Source organism: Mercurialis annua, linkage group LG5, assembly GCF_937616625.2.
Source record: "Mercurialis annua linkage group LG5, ddMerAnnu1.2, whole genome shotgun sequence".
Classification (NCBI taxonomy): Eukaryota; Viridiplantae; Streptophyta; class Magnoliopsida; order Malpighiales; family Euphorbiaceae; genus Mercurialis; species Mercurialis annua.
The window spans coordinates 48329362-48351059 of record NC_065574.1 but is presented as its reverse complement, the minus strand read 5'-3'; the positions used below and the strand labels follow the sequence as shown (position 1 = coordinate 48351059).

General features: G+C 33.8%; 3 protein-coding genes across 4 annotated transcripts; 2 read left to right on the top strand and 1 right to left on the bottom strand.

Moving 5' to 3' along the window:
* Nucleotides 1–1397: 1397 nt before the first annotated feature.
* Nucleotides 1398–2912, top strand: LOC126680481 (CASP-like protein 5C1). 2 transcript variants are annotated; one of them, XM_050375606.2, is made up of 3 exons: nt 1398–1932; nt 2271–2403; nt 2496–2912. In XM_050375606.2, the coding sequence occupies exons 1-3, from the start codon at nt 1802–1804 to the stop codon at nt 2691–2693; spliced, it is 462 nt and encodes a 153-aa protein (XP_050231563.1). In that variant the 5' UTR covers nt 1398–1801; the 3' UTR covers nt 2694–2912. The 2 variants fall into 2 exon arrangements, with proteins under 2 accessions (XP_050231563.1, XP_050231564.1); XM_050375607.2 differs by having other exon boundaries at nt 1400–1932; nt 2499–2912.
* Nucleotides 2580–4573, bottom strand: LOC126680471 (pentatricopeptide repeat-containing protein At2g15980). The gene is made up of 2 exons (XM_050375599.2): nt 3036–4573; nt 2580–2703 (listed from the first exon to the last, which is right to left on the bottom strand). The coding sequence occupies exon 1, from the start codon at nt 4497–4499 to the stop codon at nt 3048–3050; it is 1452 nt and encodes a 483-aa protein (XP_050231556.1). The 5' UTR covers nt 4500–4573; the 3' UTR covers nt 2580–2703; nt 3036–3047.
* A 12568-nt stretch (nt 4574–17141) lies between these two features.
* LOC126680475 (uncharacterized) lies at nt 17142–18181 on the top strand. The gene has a single exon (XM_050375602.2). The coding sequence runs from the start codon at nt 17185–17187 to the stop codon at nt 17989–17991; it is 807 nt and encodes a 268-aa protein (XP_050231559.1). The 5' UTR covers nt 17142–17184; the 3' UTR covers nt 17992–18181.
* The last annotated feature ends 3517 nt before the right edge of the window (nt 18182–21698 follow it).

Below are 21698 nucleotides of genomic sequence, written 5' to 3'. Positions count from 1 at the left end.
ATTAATTTGAATTTTTTGCAGTAAAAAATAGGTCAATTTAATATTTAAGAGTATAATTGAAAGTGAAAGGTAGAAATTAGAGTAAAATTGGGAATTTTGAAAAGTGAGGATGCAAATGAAAGGAAATTGAAAGGTGGGATTTTTCAGGGGATTAGCCTTAAAAAAAATGAAGTAAGATATAATGATGAATGAAAATTAAGATAGTAGAGACATTTAGAGCATCTCCAATGCAATGCTAAAATGAAGTGCTAATGCCATAATTTAGCATTTAATCTTGAAATGCACCTCCAATGCAGTGCTATAGTTTGTGCTAAATTTAGCATATGCTATATCACGTGCTAAATTTAGCACAGATTAGAGCATCTCCAATGGGATGCTACTTTTTATGCTAAATTTAGCATGAAAAAGTGGTAAAATGCTATAAATAGTATTTAAAATGCTATGCTATTTATAGTATTTTACCATTTTTTCATGCTAAATTTAGCATAAAAAGTAGCATCCCATTGGAGATGCTCTAATCTGTGCTAAATTTAGCTTATTTTGACACCAGCTTAGATTCGAAAAGTAGAAGATACTTGGCCGATTTGCCATGATCTTATTTTGTAGCTGGATTTAATTGTCAGCACATCATTTTATTCATCAAATCAGAAGATATTCAAAAATATGATTTTTAATTACTGAAATATTTTGAGCTATTTAGCTATCGATTCTTGCAAATTGCCTTCTCATAAATGAACCAATAAATTATAATTCAAATAGTATAAACGTTGACGATGAATTGTTAAGCCGTGGGTTTAATTATTCCTACAATTGCTCCTCCTCCCTAATTATCAAATAAATAAATAAATAAAGAATCACAAACGTACAAAAGTTATATCGTAATATAAACAAAATTATTCCTGTATTTTCAATAATCCATTACTTGACATGGCAAGATAAAAAATAAACATATTTATAATTTCATGCAAAAAGTATGATATTCATACTACGAGAACTTCTTAAACAGACTCAGCCCACCATTTTATTCATGAACTAAATTTTTCACATTATGATACATCATTAAAATAGTGGTGCTATCGTAATTTTGTTTATTAAATTTCTACACGTTTGAATAGTAATATTATGACAGTGCCACTATTTCAATAATATGTTATAATATGATAAGTTTATTTCACAAATAACGTGATGAACTAAGTCTACTTAATTTTTATTTTTTTATATTACATAGTAGAGATTTTCTTTTTGAGACGATTTTTCTATATAAAATCATAAAATTGTATATACAAAGGAAGCAACGTGCGACCAATTAGCCATGAGCAACCAAAAAAGAAAAAGAAAAAGAAGACCAAGGGTCAAGATCCTTATATTATTGCATGACATAAGAATAATTAAGGCAAACTTAAGAATGAATTATAGCCAATCATACAAATCAAACATCATAACCTCTCCACAATTTTTTTAGCTTCTCACCTTAAAATTTGCCGCTTGATTCCAAGATTTCTCTTCCAGCAACTTTCTTTATTCTTGACAATCTTTTTCTTTTTAAAAATTTAAAATTTTAATCAATCTCTCTTGGCATATAGTATAACTTCTAGTACTTGATAGTTTAATTTCAACAACTTTGGCATGTTCATAAATCTTTGATGCATCATAAATAACGGGAAGACTCAAAATTTGCATTTGCTTGATTGATCTTGCGGTGATGACAAGTTCTTTTGGTTGGTTACGATGACATTTAGGAAGGGGGCAATCCGAATAAGAAAAGAAGAGAAGAATCGATGCGAAAAAGAGTGTTGTTGCCATGGAAGAAGTACCTGGCTCAGTTGGGACCAGTGCTAGCTTCTCTTTGAGACTGGGACAGACCATTTTTTCTGGTGCTTCTCTGTTTTTCATGGCTTTGGGTGCTCAATTCTACAGCTACACCGCCTTTCGGTAATCAATCTCTCAGCGTTTTTGTCAGATATGTTTATTCAATCTAAATATGGAATATGATCAAATGGGATTTGCTGTTTCCTCATTTTTTTGTCGGTGGTGTTAACCTTTCAAGCATGGAAAACCATTTTGAAACCTAAGAGCTGCAAGTTCAACCAACTTATAGTTGGTTTTGGGTTTTGATTAAGGCTATTCTGTTACTAGATGCCGGCATTTCATTTTTTGTTTCCGAAAACACTAAAGAAATTTCAATACTTCATAACATCCCGTTTCGGTGTTTTTGTAAGCAGCCTCTTAAAGAGGTCGAAACTGAAGTTTGAACATGTTTTATATTGCAGATACTTGGTGACAGTGATGGGATTGGCAATCCCATGGAGTTTGACATTAGCAATAGTGGATGGATACTCAGTTTTGGTAAAATGCTCAATCAGACAGCAAGGAATAGTGGTGATTATCATAGTTGGAGACTGGGTATGTGTTGCATTAAACTGATACTATAACTTATCAGAAACATGACTGACTATTGGTGATTAATTGACTTACATATTGGATTGATTTTGAAGCAGGTTTTATCACTTCTTACACTAGCTGCAGCATGTTCAACAGCTAGTGTTGTGGATCTTTTGCTTCATTCAGATTCTTCATACTGCCCTCGGAAAGTTTGCGGTAGATTTCAAATATCTGCTGCTATGGCTTTCTTGTCTTGGTTTCTGTCTATGGCTTCTTCTCTCTTCAATCTCTGGTTACTGCCCTCCTTGTGATATTTTGGTTCTTCACAAATCAAAGTGAAATACAGAATGTAAATCCATTAAAATCTTAAAATGCAGTATGTAAATCATTCAAATCTACCTATCTTCCATGCGTTTTTTTGAAGGAAGAATCGAACTACGACATCTCTATGTCTGCGGAAACTCTTCCAGCCAAATTTTGTTTTATTTCTACACTAGAAAGCCAAGAATCGAATTACAATGTTTTTACAACGAGACTATGCATGTGGAAAAAGAATCAAATACAATATTTTTACCACTAGACTATCGAGACTCTTCCAGATTGATGTTTTTATTGCTAACCGGAAGGGAAGAATCGAAGTATGATGTTTTTACCACTAGACTATGCTATGCGGACTCTTCCGGCGGCTTTTGAATTTGAGACAATTCCTTCCTCAATTTTGCTGCCATTTCCTCATTCCCTAGCTTCAAATACCCATCAATAAAAGAATCATAAATCTCCGAGTTTAGTTCAAAACCTTTCCCTACCATCTTAGCCTGAAGTTTCAATGCTTCATTCATCATTCCATCATCACACAACCCCTTAATCAACAACTCATAACTCGTGCAACTCGGACCAACACAAGCATTGCTCATCATAATCTCCAAAGCTTCGGAAACCCTTCTCTTCTCACAAAGCCCTCTAACCAATACATCAATTACACCACCTTCAGCTCTAAAATCTCTCAAGATCATATCTTTAAACACAAACATTGCCGAATCTACATCCCCTACTCTACAATACCCATTAATCAAATGCTCAAGAGTAACACAACTACTTTCCACTCCGCTCGATTCCATTTCTCTAAAGAACCGCTCAGCTTTCTCAATCTCACCTATCTTACAAAACCCGCCGATCATAGTATTATAAGCAATAACATCGCCTTTCACACCCTTTAATCTCATTTCCTCCCACAAGTTCTCCGCTTTATCCATCTTCCCATCCTCAACAAAACCGGCCATCAAAACACAATAACTAAACCCATTTGGAACACATCCAAACCTCTCCATTTCACTCCAAATCTCCTCAACCATCTCCGTTTCGCAATCTTTAAAAAACCCCATCATCAAATCATTAAAACTATGCACATTAGGCCTAACCACAAAACCCTTCCCCTCCTCATTCTCCTCAAAAACCTCTCTAAAAACACCATAACCAACAAAACACCCTTTAACTTTACAAACACTAAAAACCAACAAATTACAAGTACCAAGCAAAGGACTAATCCCAAAAGTCCTCAACTTCCTCACAATTCTCAACCCATCATCAATTTTTCTCAATTCAAGACAACATTTCACCAACAAATCAAATACAAAAGGTGCAGAATCACACTCTCTGTAACTCTCAGCCAAGATTTTAAAGAACTTAACTGGGTCATTCGACTTTAAAGCGTAGCTGATGACTGACTCGGCCCGGGTTTTCATCCGGGCGCGGGAGAGGACATGGGTGATGGTTGATAGAGAATGGAGGTCGTGAGAGCAGAGAGATGGGTTGGAATGGAGGGTGAAGTGGAAGAAATTGAGGGCAAGATGGGGATTTGATTTTAATTGGAGGGTGATTTGGGAAAAGTGAGTGGGGGTTAGGGTTTTGGTGGGTGATGAGAGGATGAGGGAGCGGAGATAGGTCCATCTGGACTTGGAGCGGTGGTGGGTTAAGAGGGAGGTGATGTCGGAGACTATGGGGGAGCAGTGGTGATCGGACGGTGGTGGTGCGGCGGTGGAGAAGGTGGAGAGAGTGTGGGGGGCTAAGGGTTTTGGAGGGAAGGGGAGGATTCGTTTTGAAATTGAAGTTGTTGACATTGATGAAGTAGAATGAGGAGGAGCAGAGGCATGAGCATTGAGCTCAAATTAGAAAAATAACGGCTCAAATCAAGATTATGTGTTTCTTATTTTATTTTATTTTGAGTAGGGTAGGCCGATTTTCCCAATAAAATAAAAAAATTTCCCAATTTTCTATATTTTTATTTATTTGTTTTTCGTCGAGTAGGGTCGTCCTTCTTGACCCTCTTTTTTTTTAACAGAAATAGATATTACATACTACTACTACAAACAAAGCTATAAATCTACAAAGCTACAAACAAAGCTATATATATACATACTACCCTTTTTATAAATATGTGCAAATTCGTCATTCACGCCATCCATCCACACCGTTTACGTAATGCATCGCCGAGCTCGCCAAGATGACGAAATGATGCCGCAGCCGCTGCTTCTGGCGTGTGAGTCTGCTCCAGATGTCTTCTCCATAAATCTTCTTATTTTTCTTCCTTTTTGTCCGCAAGAGGGTTCGAACTCAGAACCCTTGGGACTTATGCCTCAATCCTTAGCCAACTGAACTAGAGATCATTGGCTTCTTGACCTTCCCTGGACCGGCCCTGTTTTTATGGGGAATTTTCATTCCCGTTTATTTGTTGGGGATAAATCCATTTCCATGGTCCCCATTTTTTGTATAATGTAATTTAAATATATGAATAATATTTTTAAACAATTTACATTTCAAATCGCTACTAACATCGTTAAAGAAATGTTTCCTTCTGTTTCTTTAATATTTTTTTTTCTGTGATGAAAGTTTCTTCAATGGTTTAGTAAAATTTTCAATCACGAATTTATTTTATGAAATTGATATAGAAGAAAATGATATATAAATAAGACAATAAGTTAAATTCAGAAACTAATTATAGAGAGAAAAAGACGACCAATTTTTGTTTGAGTAGATTCTTATAATTCAAATGACTAATTCTTTCTGTTCAAAAATCTCAAACTCAGGAATTGTGAAAATACAACAATCAAGAAAAAGAGATTATTAACTGAAAAACTCTCCCGTTTTCTGTGGAGTCCTCTCTCTACCCTAGGGTTTCGTAGGGTTAGGGTTTTTTCTCTTCTTTTTGAAGATTCTCTATCGGTTTATCGATTTTTCTACGTCTAGTACGTTGGTTTTTGCTGGGTTATTATCGTTTAAGGCTGGTGTATTATTATTATGGAGGAAGGGCTGATTGAAGCATGCGCACAACTGAGTTTAACGGAACAAGAGCAGACTACCATAACTCTTGAAGATGTGGTGGATGAATCAGCGGATGAGAAGGCAGAACTGTGCCTGGTTGGTAGGCTTTTAACACAGAAGCCTTACAATCTAATCCATCTTAAAAACGCCTTGACTAGTGCTTGGAGATTGGCAAAAGGTTTTAACCTACGGGACATCGGAGATGATCTTTTCGAATGCGAGTTTTTTTTCGAAGAATGATAAAAGCAGAATTCTTCGTGAGGGGCCATGGAATTTTGACAAACAACTGATTCTATTCGAACCCATGACTGGAAATATGCAACCCAATAATATGATATTAAATTATTGTCCAATATGGGTACGAATTTACAATCTGCCAATGAATTGCAGGGGAAAGGCCGCTATATGTAAGATTGGCTCAAAGATTGGTAGGGTTTTGGGAGCGGATGACAGTGAGAATGGGGAATGCAATCGTTATGGAAGAGTTCGTGTTAACCTGGATGTTTCGAAACCAATGGTTAGAGGGTCAAAAGTTATTAATCCGCTAGGAGAGCAGTGTTGGATTCCGTTCAAATACGAACGCATTCAAAATTTCTGCTATTGGTGTGGTATGTTGGACCACTTGGTGGCTGACTGTGAGAGTAAACCGGAGGAGACAGAAGTCTCAGATTGGCCGTATGGTCCACGTTTACGTGCGACTCCTCGCAAACGGAGCTTAATGGGTACCAGGACTCATCCTCATGTGGATTACAAGGGGACTGCTGAGCAATCCTCTTCGGAATCCCAGTCCAACAGATCAGGAAATCCCTTAACAGCTAGGAGAACTCTAAATCTGAGTGAGAATGGCAACGCAGGGGTGGAGAGCATAAACAACGCTGGGACGAAGCAGTCTGTGCCTGTACGTATGCATGGGGATAGAGAGGATATTGGCAAGTCAGGAGCGATAGCTGGTAATACAAAGGGAACGGAGGGTCTGGTTGATATTCGTATTCAACAGGTTCAAATAGGAGAATCTAATAAAACCCTAGTCGAACAGGTAGAGAAAACTGGATCATACAAATTTGAGAAGAAAAAAGGAAAGGAGGGCTCCTGGACTCGTAGTAAGGTTGTCAGGACTTCTGGGACAGTCGAGATAGGGGGTACGAGTAAGAAAGGCGCAGCTAAAAGAGCTCGTAGTTTGTTACAGGGAGAGGATTCAACTGACCTTTTCTCAAAGAAAGTTAGAGATGGGTTGATGAATCGTTTTGAAAACATTGAGATATCGGCGGAGACTGGAGTGCAGTCTCGCCGGACGCCATGAAAATTTTGATTTGGAACCTCCAAGGATTGGGGAATCCTTGGACGGTTAGAGCGCTTAAATTGCTTATTAATTCTCATTCCCCAGATATTTTCTTCATTATGGAAACTAAAATGAAGAATTCTGAATTACTTTATATTAAGCACTTTTTTTCATCATTTAACTGTTTTGGTGTGGATTCGGTTGTTAGAAGAGGTGGACTTGCTCTCTTTTGGAATAAAAAGCTCGAGGTAAAAATAAAGTCTTTTTCAAATAATCATATTGATTTTCTGTTAAAGGCTGCGGATGGTTTGGAGTGGAGAGGAGCTGGGATATATGGCTTTCCGGAAGCTTATAACAAACATTTAACCTTGAACCTTATTCAAGAGTTAAAAGGTATAGGGGAAGCTGTGTTACTGTTTGGAGATTTTAATCAAGTGTTATTTCAGTTTGAAAAAGAAGTAGGTCGATTAATAGACCAGAAAGAGATGGAGAAATTCAGGCAAGCGTTGGAGGACTGTAATATGGCAGATTTGGGTTTCTCGGGTAGTAACTTTACTTGGTATAATGGTCGACAAGGTCAGCAGCACATCGCGGAAAGGCTAGACAGATTTATTGCAAACTCACATTAGCAAGACCTTCTAGTTAATTGGCAAGTTAAGCATTTACCGAGGTACCGATCTGATCATAACCCAATTATTCTGGATACCTGTAATCATAATAGCAGGAAAGGGAGCAAATTATTCAGGTATGAGAAAATGTGGGAGTGTGACGAGGAGTTAGACGAAGTGGTTGCAGCGGTTTGGAGAGAGCGTAATCAGAATGAATTAATTGCTGATTCGTTTAGTTCTATGGGCAAAAATCTCAAGACTTGGGCGAATGCTAAGTTTGGACGAGTCAGGGCTGATATTAAGAAGAAGATGGAAGATATCCTAAAGCTACAAAATGGGGTAATGAATAATGAGACCCAAGCCAAGTGTTTCCAAATTCAAACAGAAGTGGATGAGCTGCTTATTAAGGAGGAAATCATGTGGAAACAGAGATCTCGAGTTACTTGGCTGAAAGAGGGAGACCGCAATACTAAATACTTCCATCATAGAGCGTCGGAGAGGAAGAAAAACAACGCTCTTAACAGAATAAAGGACTCAAGAGGCAATTGGAGAAATGGGCAGGAAGAAGTGGGTCGGGTGGTAGTGGATTATTTTGCCTCCATTTTTAAAACAGCTACGCCCTCTGATCAAGCTGAGGTTATTGACACAGTGTGTAATAAACTGTTGGCGGAAGAAATCGCTATGCTGCAGCGGCCTTTTATTGCGGAGGAGGTTATAACGGCTTTAAAACAAATGCACCCCGATAAATCACCAGGACCAGATGGGCTGTCAGTTTCTTTCTATGTTCGTCATTGGAAGACTATTGGTAAGGAAGTTATTTCTAGCGTTCTTAATTTTCTTAACTCGGGGAATATGCCAGCAAATGTAAATCACACTTACATCACACTGATTCCAAAAGTTAAATCTCCAAAGGATATGAAAGACTTGAGACCCATTAGCCTTTGCAACGTGATTTACAAACTGAAGGCGAAGGTGATAGCAAATCAGCTTAAACTGGTTTTGCCTACGATCATTAGTGAAACTCAAAGCACATTTGTTCCGGATAGACTCATTACGGACAATGCACTTGTGGCGTTCGAGATGTTTCATTCTATGCAACACAAGTATCAGGGTAAATCAGGATCGGTGGCAATGAAATTAGATATGAGCAAGGCATATGATCGAGTTGAATGGAGTTTCCTTGAGAAAATGTTGGTTCAGATGGCTTTCCCGTCACATTTCACTGCTCTTATAATGGCTTATATCACTTTGGTCTCTTTCGCGTTTCTAGTAAATGGGTCTCCAATTGGTTTCCTCCAACCGGATAGAGGACTCCGGCAAGGGGATCCCCTCTCGGCTTATTTATTTGTTATTTGTGCAGAAGGTTTCTCTTCTCTGCTAAAAGACGCAGCTCAGAAAAAGCAAATTACAGGGGGGAAAGCGAGTAGAGGAGGTCCTGTGGTTACACACCTATTTTTCGCCGATGATAGCGTTTTATTTGCTAAAGCTAGCCAATCAGATTGTAGAGCCATAAAACGTATCATTTCTCTCTATGAGAAAGCGTCAGGACAGCAAATGAATTATGACAAGTCAGAGATTATGTTTAAACCCGGAGTTACAAGGCAGCGGAGAGATGAGATTCAGTCCATTTTGCGATTTCGGGAGGTAGAAGCTTTTGAGAAATATCTTGGTATGCCAACTTGCATAGGCAGATCTAAGAAGCAGGTGTTTTGTGTTCTCAAGGATAGGTTAGCTAAGCGAGTTATGGGTTGGAAAGAAAAACTTCTTTCGAAAGCAGGAAAAGAAGTTCTTATCAAAGCTATCGCCCAATCCATACCCACATATATCATGAGCTGCTTTGCGTTGCCTCTGACAGTTTGTACAGATCTTGAGAGGATGACTGCTCGCTTTTGGTGGAACGGAGGGGACGACCAGGACAAGATCTCATGGGTTAGCTGGACCAAAATTTGCAAATCAAAACATGAGGGAGGATTGGGGTTTTGGAATTTGCACGCCTTCAATATTTCTCTACTCGCAAAACAGTGTTGGAGATTAATGCAGAATCCGAACTCTCTTATCTCAAGAATATTCAAAGCTAAGTACTATGGTGGTGTTGATTTCAGGCAAGCTAAATCGAAGAGAAATGCGAGTTATGTCTGGCAAAGCTTGATGAAAGGGAAGAAGAACTTAGACTCGGGGCTGACTTGGAGAATCGGTAACGGACAGGATATTAATGCTCGTAAAGAAAATTGGATAGCTAATCTCAACCATTCGAAACCGCTTATACCAGGAAATATCCCTGCAGATTGGAAAGTGAGCGAGTTCATTGATAGCGAAGTCTGTGCATGGAATAAACAGAAATTTGAAGCTCATCTTCTCCCGTTTGAAGTTGAAGCAGTCCTCCAAATCCCCATCAGCGGGAGACTCCCCTCCGACAAACAGTATTGGAGGCCAAGCAAAAATGGTAGGTTTGATACTAAATCTGGTTATTATCAAGCGCTGAAAGCTCTCCCATCTTCTGAGGCAAATTCGTCGAGAAGAGAAGATGTTATTTGGAGTAAAATCTGGAAATGCAAAGTTCAGCCAAAAATTTGTCACTTTATATGGCGCGTGCTTCATGGAAGCCTTCCTAGCAAGCTGAATCTTTGCAAGAAGCATGTTCAAATTCCCACGCTTTGCCCTAGATGCCACCAGGAAGAAGAATCATCAAAACATGCTCTAATGAGCTGCTCTAAGGTCAGAATGTTGTGGTTGCTCTCTCCTTTAGGACTGCGTTTAGATGATGTTGCTGAGATGGAGGTGAACGACTGGATTCATCATGTGTTTTCTACTTTTCCAGAGATAGCCATCCAAATGTTTTGCATCTGTTTGTGGATTATCTGGATAGATAGAAATAATATCGTTTTCAAGAATAAGCGAAGGGAAGACAGGTTCTTATTCTCAAGCAGTCTCATGCTAACTGAGCACGTCCAGAACATAGAGAGGCGGAGAGTTCAGGTTCAGCTGATCCCATCGGCTTTGTGGCGACCACCGGAGGAAGGAAAATTCAAGGTGAATACAGATGCGGCGATGGACTTAAATAATGAGATGGCAGCTGCTAGCATGGTTATCAGAGACCATACGGGCAAAGTGCTCAGGATGGGTACCAAAATGATCTCAGGGATAGCATGTGTGGAGATGGCTGAGCTTCTGGCTATCAGGTTTGGAGTGGATTCGGCATTTGCAGCAGGTTTCAGGAGGATACACATTGAATCGGATGCCTTACTGGCTATACATCGTGTTCAGAATATTGAAAGCGCGATGAATCATCGTCAGTTGATTGCAAAAGACATTGTGGCTCTAGGAAACAAGGTAGATGAAATCACATTCTCTCATGTTAGACGAGAAGGTAATCGATTAGCTCATTCTTGAGCTAAATGGGGTTTGCAGAATAGAATAGATACTATTTCGGATAGTGTTGTTACAAATGAGTTGCAAGACATTGTAATGGCTGATATTTTTCTGCAATAAAATCCTACCTCATTCTAAAAAAAATGAATTGTGAAAATACAATTAAAGAATAAAAATATGCAATCTGGACTTTCATTCTTTCCTTGATGTATACGAGTTAAAGGTAATTTTCATAAAATTGGAAGGTAGAAAAAAAATCAACACCCATAAAATTCTAGCAAATCCAAATGGAACTACTTATCCAAAAATATCGTTTTTTTATTTATAGTCCAAATTTTTAAAATTATAAATTTTATTTTTTAATTTTAGTTGTCGTTATTTGTTCAAATTCGAGTAATAGTTTTTTTGAATACACCCTTAATGTCACTTCACATTAGGAATGACAATAGGACAGGGTGGGGAATCTATCCCCGTCCTCATTTATTTGATGGGGATGAATCCATCCTCATCCTCATCCCTGTGGATTTCTCATCCCCATGAGGATTCTCACATTTATGTATAATTTTATTATAAATATTTAAATATTTTTATTATATTTATAAAACATTTGAAAAAATAAATATGTATTATTCAATATCAATAATATGAAATATTATAAATTAAATTATTCCAAAAATTAATTATTCATTTAAAATATTTAACAATTTTCAATATTAAAATAAAATAATTAAAATAAAATAAAAAATTCTCTAAACTTTTTTATCTCGTTTCTTAAATTAATTAAAAGTCTTGTTCAAACATAAAAAAAAATTATTTTCTCTTACATAATTAAATTAAATTATTATAAATATTATAAAAAATATATTAAAATAGACCGGATCCCCATGGAGACGGGGATGGGAATCCTCATGGGGTGGGGACTACACCACCCGTCCCCTCTCCGTCCCCGTGAATGGAAAATAATCTTCCCCCATTCCCGTATCCATTGGACAATTCGCGGGCATTTCCCGGTCCATTAGAGGCGGGTTCCCATGGAGATCGGGGAATACCCTTTCCATTGCCGTTCATACTTCACATTCTTCCAATTTGCTTTTCACCATAAAAAATTTCCAAATCCGAAGGGCGTATTTAAATTTTTATCAACCTCAATTTAGACAAATAGCTAATATTGAAAATAAAAATTAAAGAATGGATCAAAATTAACGATTTTAATAGTCTGAGTCATAAATGATAAAAGTCAAAGGTAAGATATTTTTTAATGATTAAGCAAATTCAAATAAGGTTAAAAGTGTAAATAAATCCTTCAAGTTATTTAGAAAGAGCATATAAGGTTTTTTAATTTTTTTGTCATTGGAACCTTAATATTTTTAAATGCAGTAAAAAAAGTTCTTTACTTTCTTTTATAAAGAACACTTAAGGCTTTTTAGATTATTTTTGAACACTTGACCCCTCGCGTTTTTACTTATTTTTGTGGTTTTTTTTTTCCAAGTGTGGTGGTTTATTTGTACGATTTAAAAATATTAAAAACTTAAATGGCCAAGAAAAGTTAAAAGAATCTATATACTCTTTTTAAATACCTTGAAAGGTTTCCATTTGGATTGATGAATTTTAAACGATGAATTTTAAACAATTCATGGATCTCGACAAAATCCATAGTTTGTTTAGAAAAAAGTCAATAAAATCCATAGATTTATGAATTTCCTCAATTTCTACAATCTGTCATTTTTGAGAGTTTTGATTTCCCACCTCCTAAATGAAAAAGTCCAAATCCACCATTTTTTATAAATGATGAATTGCTATACTATTTATTTTTTTCATAATTATTCATAATAAAAAATTTATATTTTTAAATTATTTTAAACCCTAATTAAACCATTCTTTTTTTACCGTCCTTTTTACCTTTTCATTTATAAGATTAGTGTATTATGACACTAATTTGTCATATGATTTTTGAACAGTATGGCTAGGGCATTGTGATACTAACTAATTATATAGCTATATAATAGTTGTTGAATAGTTTTATTTATGCATTATTGTGTTACAAAAATAAAAAGTATAAAATATTATTTTAATTTTTAGTATTCTTGATCTTATGTTATAGAAAATATATCTTTTTCTATAAAATGATTAGTGTTTAAATATCTAACTGGGGATAGAAATGGAGAAAAAACATGTTAATCCATGGATTGTAGTTATTGAACCAGTATGTTAAAAGACCATTGATTTGGTTTTTCAACCCAAACGATGGAATTTTAAAATCTATGGATTTAAATTTCATTGATTTAAAATCCATAGATTGAAAACCCTCAATTCAAACAATTCTCTTAATATTTTTAAATGTTGTAAAAAAGTTCTTTATTTTTTTTAAAAGGAAACACTTAAGATTTTTTTAGTTTATTTTTTGAATACTTAACCCCTCATGTTTTTAGCTAGTTATCTTTATGTTTTTTTTTCTTCAAGTGTGGTGGTTTATTTGTACGATTTAAAAATATTAAAAACTTAAATGGCCAAGAAAAGTTAAAAGAATTTATATACTCTTTTTAAATAACTTGAAAGGTTTGTTAGTAATTTTTGCCTTCAAATAACGATGTTGAAAATCCAATTTTGACCTCTTAAATCAGAACAATATATTCATACCACTAAATTATCATCTCTTTTATATGTTTTTAAAATCAACTGATAAACTCAGGATTTACTATTATTTTAAATTGCCTTCAACACAGAAGGAGCTAGGAGGAGACGTGAGAGGGTTTTAACTCCCCCTAACTTTTCAAATTTTACTAAAATTGTATATAATTTAACTTAACTTTATAAATACCCCCCATAGTTTAATAAAATAACCCCGTTCTCATTATATATTGTTATTTGACCCCTTCAGTATAAAAATCCTAACTCAGTCACTCGCCTTCAAGCACTTACTTAAGTAGATTAAACGAGAATCAATTCCTTAAAATATATATATGCCACATAAACATGCATGAAGCCAAATAATAGTATATAGAAAGTAAAAGATGCCACTTATAAATTGGGCCCTATATATACAGTTGAATAGTTGATGAATCAATCTTCCAAATGGATAAAATTATTATAACTGTAAGAATTTGGAACATAAAATGAACAATTTGGTAATAATAATAATAATAATAATAATAATAATAATAATTTATTCTAAGGATTTAAAGAATTTGTTCTTCCATGTCACTATTTCTATCAAGGGACTGAAGAAGACTGTTGATAAATAATTAACACAACTGGGATTTTATTCTATGCTCTATTTCACATGATAATGATGAATATTCAAAGATATCACATGATTAACATACAATTTATTGGCAATAAATATCACTTAAATGGTATATGGTTTTTTATGTGCTTGCAAAATATAATGTTTTTATAGCACGGTAATCAAATTTTCATTTACATATGATTAAATATTTTATTTTTCAGCCACAATAGATAATATATTAATTTTTGGTGATATAATTTTATGTGGATGATAGAAAAATGTATAACTTTTTAATTCTACTATGTCAGTTTAACATTCAGTAGTATGCATTTTAGAAAAAAAAAACAATATAGTTTTGAGAGAAATTCTTAGATAGACTCAGTTTATCACGTCATCCGTGAACTAGCATATCACATTATGACATCATTAAAATAGCGACACTATCGTAATTTTGTTTGTTACTTATTTACACTTTTGAATAGTAATATTACGATAGTGCAATTATTTTAATAACATGTCCTAATGTGATATAGTTTACGGATGACGTGGTGGACTAAGTCTACAATTTCTCATAGTTTGATTATGTTTTAAAACTAGTTGCCCTTCTACAAAATACTACAGTTCCATGAGAAATTCTTAGGTAGATTCAGTCTATCACGTCATCTGTAGATTAAGTTTATCACATAATGACACGTCATTAAAATGATGACAATCTTGTAAATTCGTTTATTATTTATTTACATATTGAAATAGTAATATTATAAGATTGCCATCATTTTAATGACGTGTTATTATGTGATAGGCTTAGTTTACGGATGACGTGGTAGACTGAGTCTATCTAAAAATTTCTCCAGTTCCATATAGTTCCATATAGTAGCAATTTATTTCAGCCCAATTATGTTGTGATGCTGCCTATTTTGAACAGTTTAATGAGGATTGCGTAATTAGCACTTCGAATTAATTCTTTGGATGTTTAAACGTTTATCTTTGATTAAAGACAAAAATCTCGCAGAATAATACTTTAACTTTTGTGGTAATCTCACTTTAATAATGACATTTTGTAAAGAAGTTCCTAGATTTTTCAGTTTGTTTGTGATACCTCTAGATAAATTATATACTTAATCTAGCGTAATTTAATCAATAAAACATATTCCCAAACAAGTTCCAAAATTTCAAGTAGTAACTTTGAATTTATTCCCCGGCATAGAATATTTTAACAATCACTCAAAAATTTATTGAAAATTACTATATGCCTCCTAAAGTTAAGTCAACATTAATATTTTCTCCTAAATATTAAATTTTATCATTTTCTCATGATATTTTATTTGCATTTAGCTGAACTTAAACTTAAAAGGAAAATTTTAGTATCTAATGTTTAAAATTAAGGGAAAACAATGAATTTTTAAAATACAAGCGCCCCCCACCCAATTGTCAAATAAAAAAAATCAACCTAATTTTAAAGATATAATAGTTCATTTTTTGAATTTAAATTATTGACTCCAACATAATTTAAATTTTATGGTTTTATTATCTCTAACATATCTTCTTGTTCAAATGTCCATTGAATTTGAAGCACAAACAAGAATTAATTTATATCGCTTTATGCTGCAAAAGATTAAACTCTAAACCTTATGATATAATTTTTTAATATGACAGCAAATAATAAATCAATTCAGAAGTTAAAACCGTTAGATATTTTAACTATGAGTTTATTATCACTTGTGTATGGTTTGGCCTATATGTTCCTTACATGTGCAATGTAAGAATTAAGGACAAATATGATATTCGGATCCCTGCATTTATCAAATTTTTAGAGCATGTCCAACCTAACTTTAAAAAAGAGTTGGATCAACTTCAATCCAATTCTATAAACCCACTTTTTTTTTAGAGTTTGAATAGTAAACTCTATATGTAGAGTTTCACTATTCATTACTCTATAAATATTAGTTTTTTTTTTAATTTTACAAATTACTTGTTTAACTCATTAATTTTAATTTATACAATTATTTCATATGCCAAAAGAATTTAATTAAATATTATATTTTTATATTTTTTTATGACTTCTAATAAAAGTTTTAATTTGACTTAAAATTGTTAAAATAATAAAATAGTGTAGGTTTAAAATATCATTTTAAAGTTAGAGATAGAGTTTATGATTGAAAAAAAATTTATTTAAAATTAGAGATAAAATTTGTGGCTGGAGAGAAATTTATTTTATCTTTATAATATAGATTTTTAAATTTAAAGTGAATTGGAGTTGGCCTAAGCATTGATTTGAATCACTATGCTTTTTTTGTCAATGTTATGTCCTTATATATTTATACACCCGTTAGTGCAAATGGGATAATATGTTTTTATTTATTTATTTTTCACTTTGATTTTCTAAAATTTAGTCTTTGTACTTCTATTCTTATTTACAATACATTTTAAATTAGATTGTTTTTCGATCTAAATTGACACTATTAATATTTTTATAACAAACGACTTAATGTCTATAAAATTAAACATGTAAGGACTCAGTATTAACGAACAGAAATGGAGGGATTCAATGCTAAAAAAAAGGGCAAGTGCATGGACTCAAAATTGCAATATGCCTAAGAAATAAGATGGTAGAAATTCAATTTTGTAATTTGTGCTAATCTCATATGCATTAATTATCCATTTAATGACTCAACAGATTAGAACCATGAAAAGTGAAAATTCGTATATATTCTTATAATAGGACATGACCCAAATTTATGCCTTATGTCTGTCCTTACCCAGTAGGATTCCTATGCACACTACCATCACTTACACTCATCAAATATCATCAAGCATATAATTCCTTACTTGGCTTCAACAATACGCTATAACACCTAATTAATAAACCCAATTATTCTACAAACCCTAAATCCAATTCCTTAAACCATCTATTTAATTAATTTCCCTCTTCATCATCATCTCCTCCCTATAAATATTCACTAACCCTTATCATTAAAGTCTACCCAAAAAAAAAAAAATCCATGAAGTATAGTGAAATATCTCACTTCAGCCATCCACAACACTCTCTAAAATTCGAGTACTCGGAATCTCCATTCAAGTGCGATGGCTGCAAAGAAGTAGGTATCGGATCGCGCTACAAATGCACAAAATGTGATTTCGATCTTCATATGCATTGCGCAATTCCTTCCTCAACGATCCACCATCCGTTCTTCACAAAATGCTCGTTCCAGTTCATGTCACGGCCTCCAGGTGATAAACCTCGATATTGTAACGCTTGCGAAAGAGATGTTGGCGGATTTCTTTATCATTGTAAAGATTGCGGATTTGATCTTCACCCATGTTGTGCCAAATTGCCTATGGTTCTTGATGATGGAGAAATTAAGCTTTATTTGTATAGAAAAGTTAGTGCCACGTGTCATAAATGTGGACGTAAAGGTAGAAGCTGGAGTTATCGGTCGTCTTGCAAGAAATATAACTTGCATGTAGCTTGTGTTAAGGATATGTTGGTGGAGAATTGGTCTGAGCTTTATCTTGGTCGTACTAATAATAATAATAATAATATTAATAATAGTTTTAATAATAAATCAAATGATTTTTATTATGGGAAAGGTAATTATAGTAGTTATGGTAGTAGGAAATTGGAGATAAATAGAATTCCTAGCTTGAAAAATGCACTTCAGACTCATCATCGTAAGAGCAAAGGTGGTAAGGTGCAGAAATGTTGTGAAATGGCCGGAATGGCTGTGCAATTTGTTGTCTCCGCCGTGCTCGGTGATCCGACCACCCTTATTGCTGGTGTTATTGGGTCCTTGATGTCAAAAGGCTGATTGCCGGTATGCAAAGGTTGATCAATTAACTAATAAGGAATTAATTAATGGAATATTTGGATAATTTAATTGTAATGTGTAGTTTTTAGTGTTATTGTGACTTTATAAGTAAGGTTGGACTAATTAGGCATTATGTATTACGCAAAAGGAGTACATATGCTTTTAATGTGAATAAATTCTCTTTACTTTATGCTCATAAATAGATTATTTTATATGTTATTGTCTTAGATATCCGAAAGTAATTTAGAGTTTATGCAAAAGTATTTTTTTTATATTATCATGAGGTGTCATGAACGGGTTCTAACTATAAAATGGCGCCTTCAAACCTTTCACATTCAAACTAATCTTCATTCGAGTCGGATATGTCTCTTGCGGGAAGTAAATCTCTGACCCCAAATTTTAAATGGCTGCATATATAAATATGATTTCAACCCGTAATCTCATTTAGCGTCTTATCAACTCAACTGTGGTTTGAGTTTAAAAGATTTATTTTTGTCAAAAGATCATTATTGAAAAACAACTATAAGGATCTCAATCTTAGCCACGAATTCAAACTTAAGATTACAACAAATCTTACATGAAGGTGGGACTTTTTGACTACCGAAAGCCACCCAACAAACGATCGATCTAATAAATATAGCTAATTTGGCATCTTAAAGTACAGATTTAAATAAGTACAAGTATAAAAGCCATAAGTCTAAATAAATCTAAGACACAAACCAAGTTGTAAAAGTCTTAGATTTGTAAATTAGTCTTTCAAATAATAGTCACAAGAAAAATTTAAAATTTGTTGGATAACTTGTCGTGACGATATCCGGATGAGAACCACCAAATAAAAAAAAAAAATTTTGTAGACGTTTCGCATTTGAAAATAATTAAAACTAAGTAAAAAGAATAAACCCATAAAGGAGACAGAAACTAAAAACAAACAATGCTCCATATCGTATAAAGAAAGTTTATAATACATTGGTACATAAATAAAAAAAATATATTTCATAATAGGCTTAATTATTTAAAAACCACCCACTTTATATTTTTTATTTAGACCATGAGCTAGCAAAAAGTTCAATTGTACTATTTTTATATTTCATCTCTACTCCAAAATTTAATTTTTTGACAATTTAATTAATTAAAGGATGTAAATATTAAAAACAATTAAATAGAAGGATTATGTTATACTTTTTTCTATTTGAAAAAAATACAAACAACCTTTAATTTTAAAAATATTCAAATAAATCCTATGTTTTTAAATTTTTTATTTAAAAATTAAATAAATCAAAAAAACTTCTGACCCACCATCGTACTCCTATTTACGAATCCGCCATCAAAATCAGTAGAATTTTTTTATAAAAAAATATATTTTTTTAATTTTTTTGGATCAGGTGAGGAGGAGTCCTCCTCCTTATCTGAGAAGAGGAGTTGCTGCTCCTCGAAGTTGTTGCTCTTCAGGCAACGTAAAAATCAAAAATAGGGTACAGATAAAACATAACAATAAAAAATAAGGTACGATTGAATTTTTCCTAGATCATGTTATAAATTAAAAAAATTATAAGATGGGTTGTTTTTAAGTAATGAGGTTTCATAATATTATCTACTTAGTTTATAAGACTGCATATAATATTATTTCATTATTATAAAAACTTTCTCCAAATAGCTAGGAATTTATTGTTAATTTTTTATATTTAACATACGAAATTTTTAAAATTATATTCAAAATATATGTGTATTTGATTAATTAGTTATTGTAAATAATCATGTCACGTGTCATGCATTAAATAGATGGTTCATAATAATATGTGGTAAATTTGATTCACCTAAAAATTTCTCTTGGCATTAATCAGATCCAGCCACTCTCAAAAGCCAGTGAGCAGAAGGTATTGGAGCTTATCTATTTAACTAACTTTTAGTTAATTAGTGTGTTAGTTAGTGTGTTAGTTAGATTAACTAATTTTCCCGCTCTTTACTTGCCATGTTGGCAATCTTTGTTTTTCATTCTCTACTGATCACATGCCATGTTGGCAATCTGTTTTGGATCAGTGGCATGTCATAGTGTCTTGTATATATACTGATTCAAGTGATTAATAAAGCAAGAAGGATTTTATCCCAAATTTCATTATCTTTAACATGGTATCAGAGCATTTTTCTCTGAATATTTTCTAGGCTGTAACCGCCAATTTTCTTTCATTTTCTCAGCTGCCAAACAGCTCAGTTCTTTGCCTTCTATTCTGTTTCTCAACAAACAAATTACATATTCCTTCTCATCTACTTCTTGCGATTCAGAAATTGCAACTTTCTTATTTTTTCAATCAGATTCTCATCAAGAATCTGAGATTCTCTTTTCTTCTTTTCTCACTTGCCAAACAGATTTTCATCTGTAAATTTCTGATCAATGAGTACTGGTACTTACTCTTTAATACCAGAAGAAATGGCTTCTAGTCCATTTTTCCTTCATCCTAACGAGAATCCTTCTCTAGTTCTAGTAACAACACCACTGATTGGTTCAAATTACCACTCTTGGGCTAGGTCAATGAAAATGGCCTTAAGATCAAAGAACAAAGAAAAATTTATTGATGGAACAATTGCTACTCCAATGAAAACAGAAGAAATCTATGATGCTTGGGACAGATGTAATGTGATGGTACAATCATGGATTTTTCAAACTTTATCACCTAATATACAGAAGAGTGTTATGTGGCTAGACAGAGCTATTGATGTATGGAAAGATTTGGAGGAAAGATTCTCTCAGGGGGATGCAACCAGAATTGCAGAACTTCAGGAAGAAATTTTTGCTTTTAAGCAAGGAGATCTAACTGTGACTGATTACTTTACAAATCTCAAGATCATGTGGGATGAGCTATCCAACTTGAGAGCAATTCCTAATTGCATATGTGAACCTGCTTGTACTTGTGTTGCAATCAAGCTTGCAAGGGATTTTCAGCATCATGATTATGTTCTTCGATTCATAAGAGGACTTAATGAAAGCTATAATACAGTCAGGTCACATGTAATGATGTTCAAACCCCTTCCAGAGATTAATAAAGTTTTTTCAATGGTGGTACAGGAAGAAAGGCAATTGGGAACTAAGATTCCTGTAGTGAAAGAAACGAATCTCTTCTGTGCTAAATCAGTAAATGCAGCTGAATCATTAGAACAGAAATTTTTTGACTCTCAAGAAACACAGGCTTATGCTAATGTTGTTGGATACAATGGACCAAAGAGACCTTTCTCTTTTAATCCAAATTATGGAAAGAAGTGCACACACTGTGGTTATAATGGCCATACTGTTGACATATGTTACAGAAAACATGGGTTTCCTCCTGGTTATAAACCAAAAGGCAGAGGAATGCCACCAACTGGTTCTTATCCAGCAGTCAACAAGCCCAATTTCAATCCCACTGGATTTCACTCTGGACATTATGCTGGATCTTCATCTAATGCAGTAAATACTTCTATGACTTTTACTCCTGAACAATATTCAAAGATTTTGAATCTAATTCACCAGAACAATGAGAGCAGCACTCATGTCAATACACTGTCAAGCAATTTTAAGCCAGATCAGAAAGCAGAAGGTATGGTTTACTCATTAAGTTCTTGTTCAAACTTGCCACATGAGAAAACCTGGATTATAGATACTGGTGCATCAGACCATATTGCTTGTTCTTTGGATACTTTTAGTTCATACTATCCTATTACTGGAGTATTTGTGA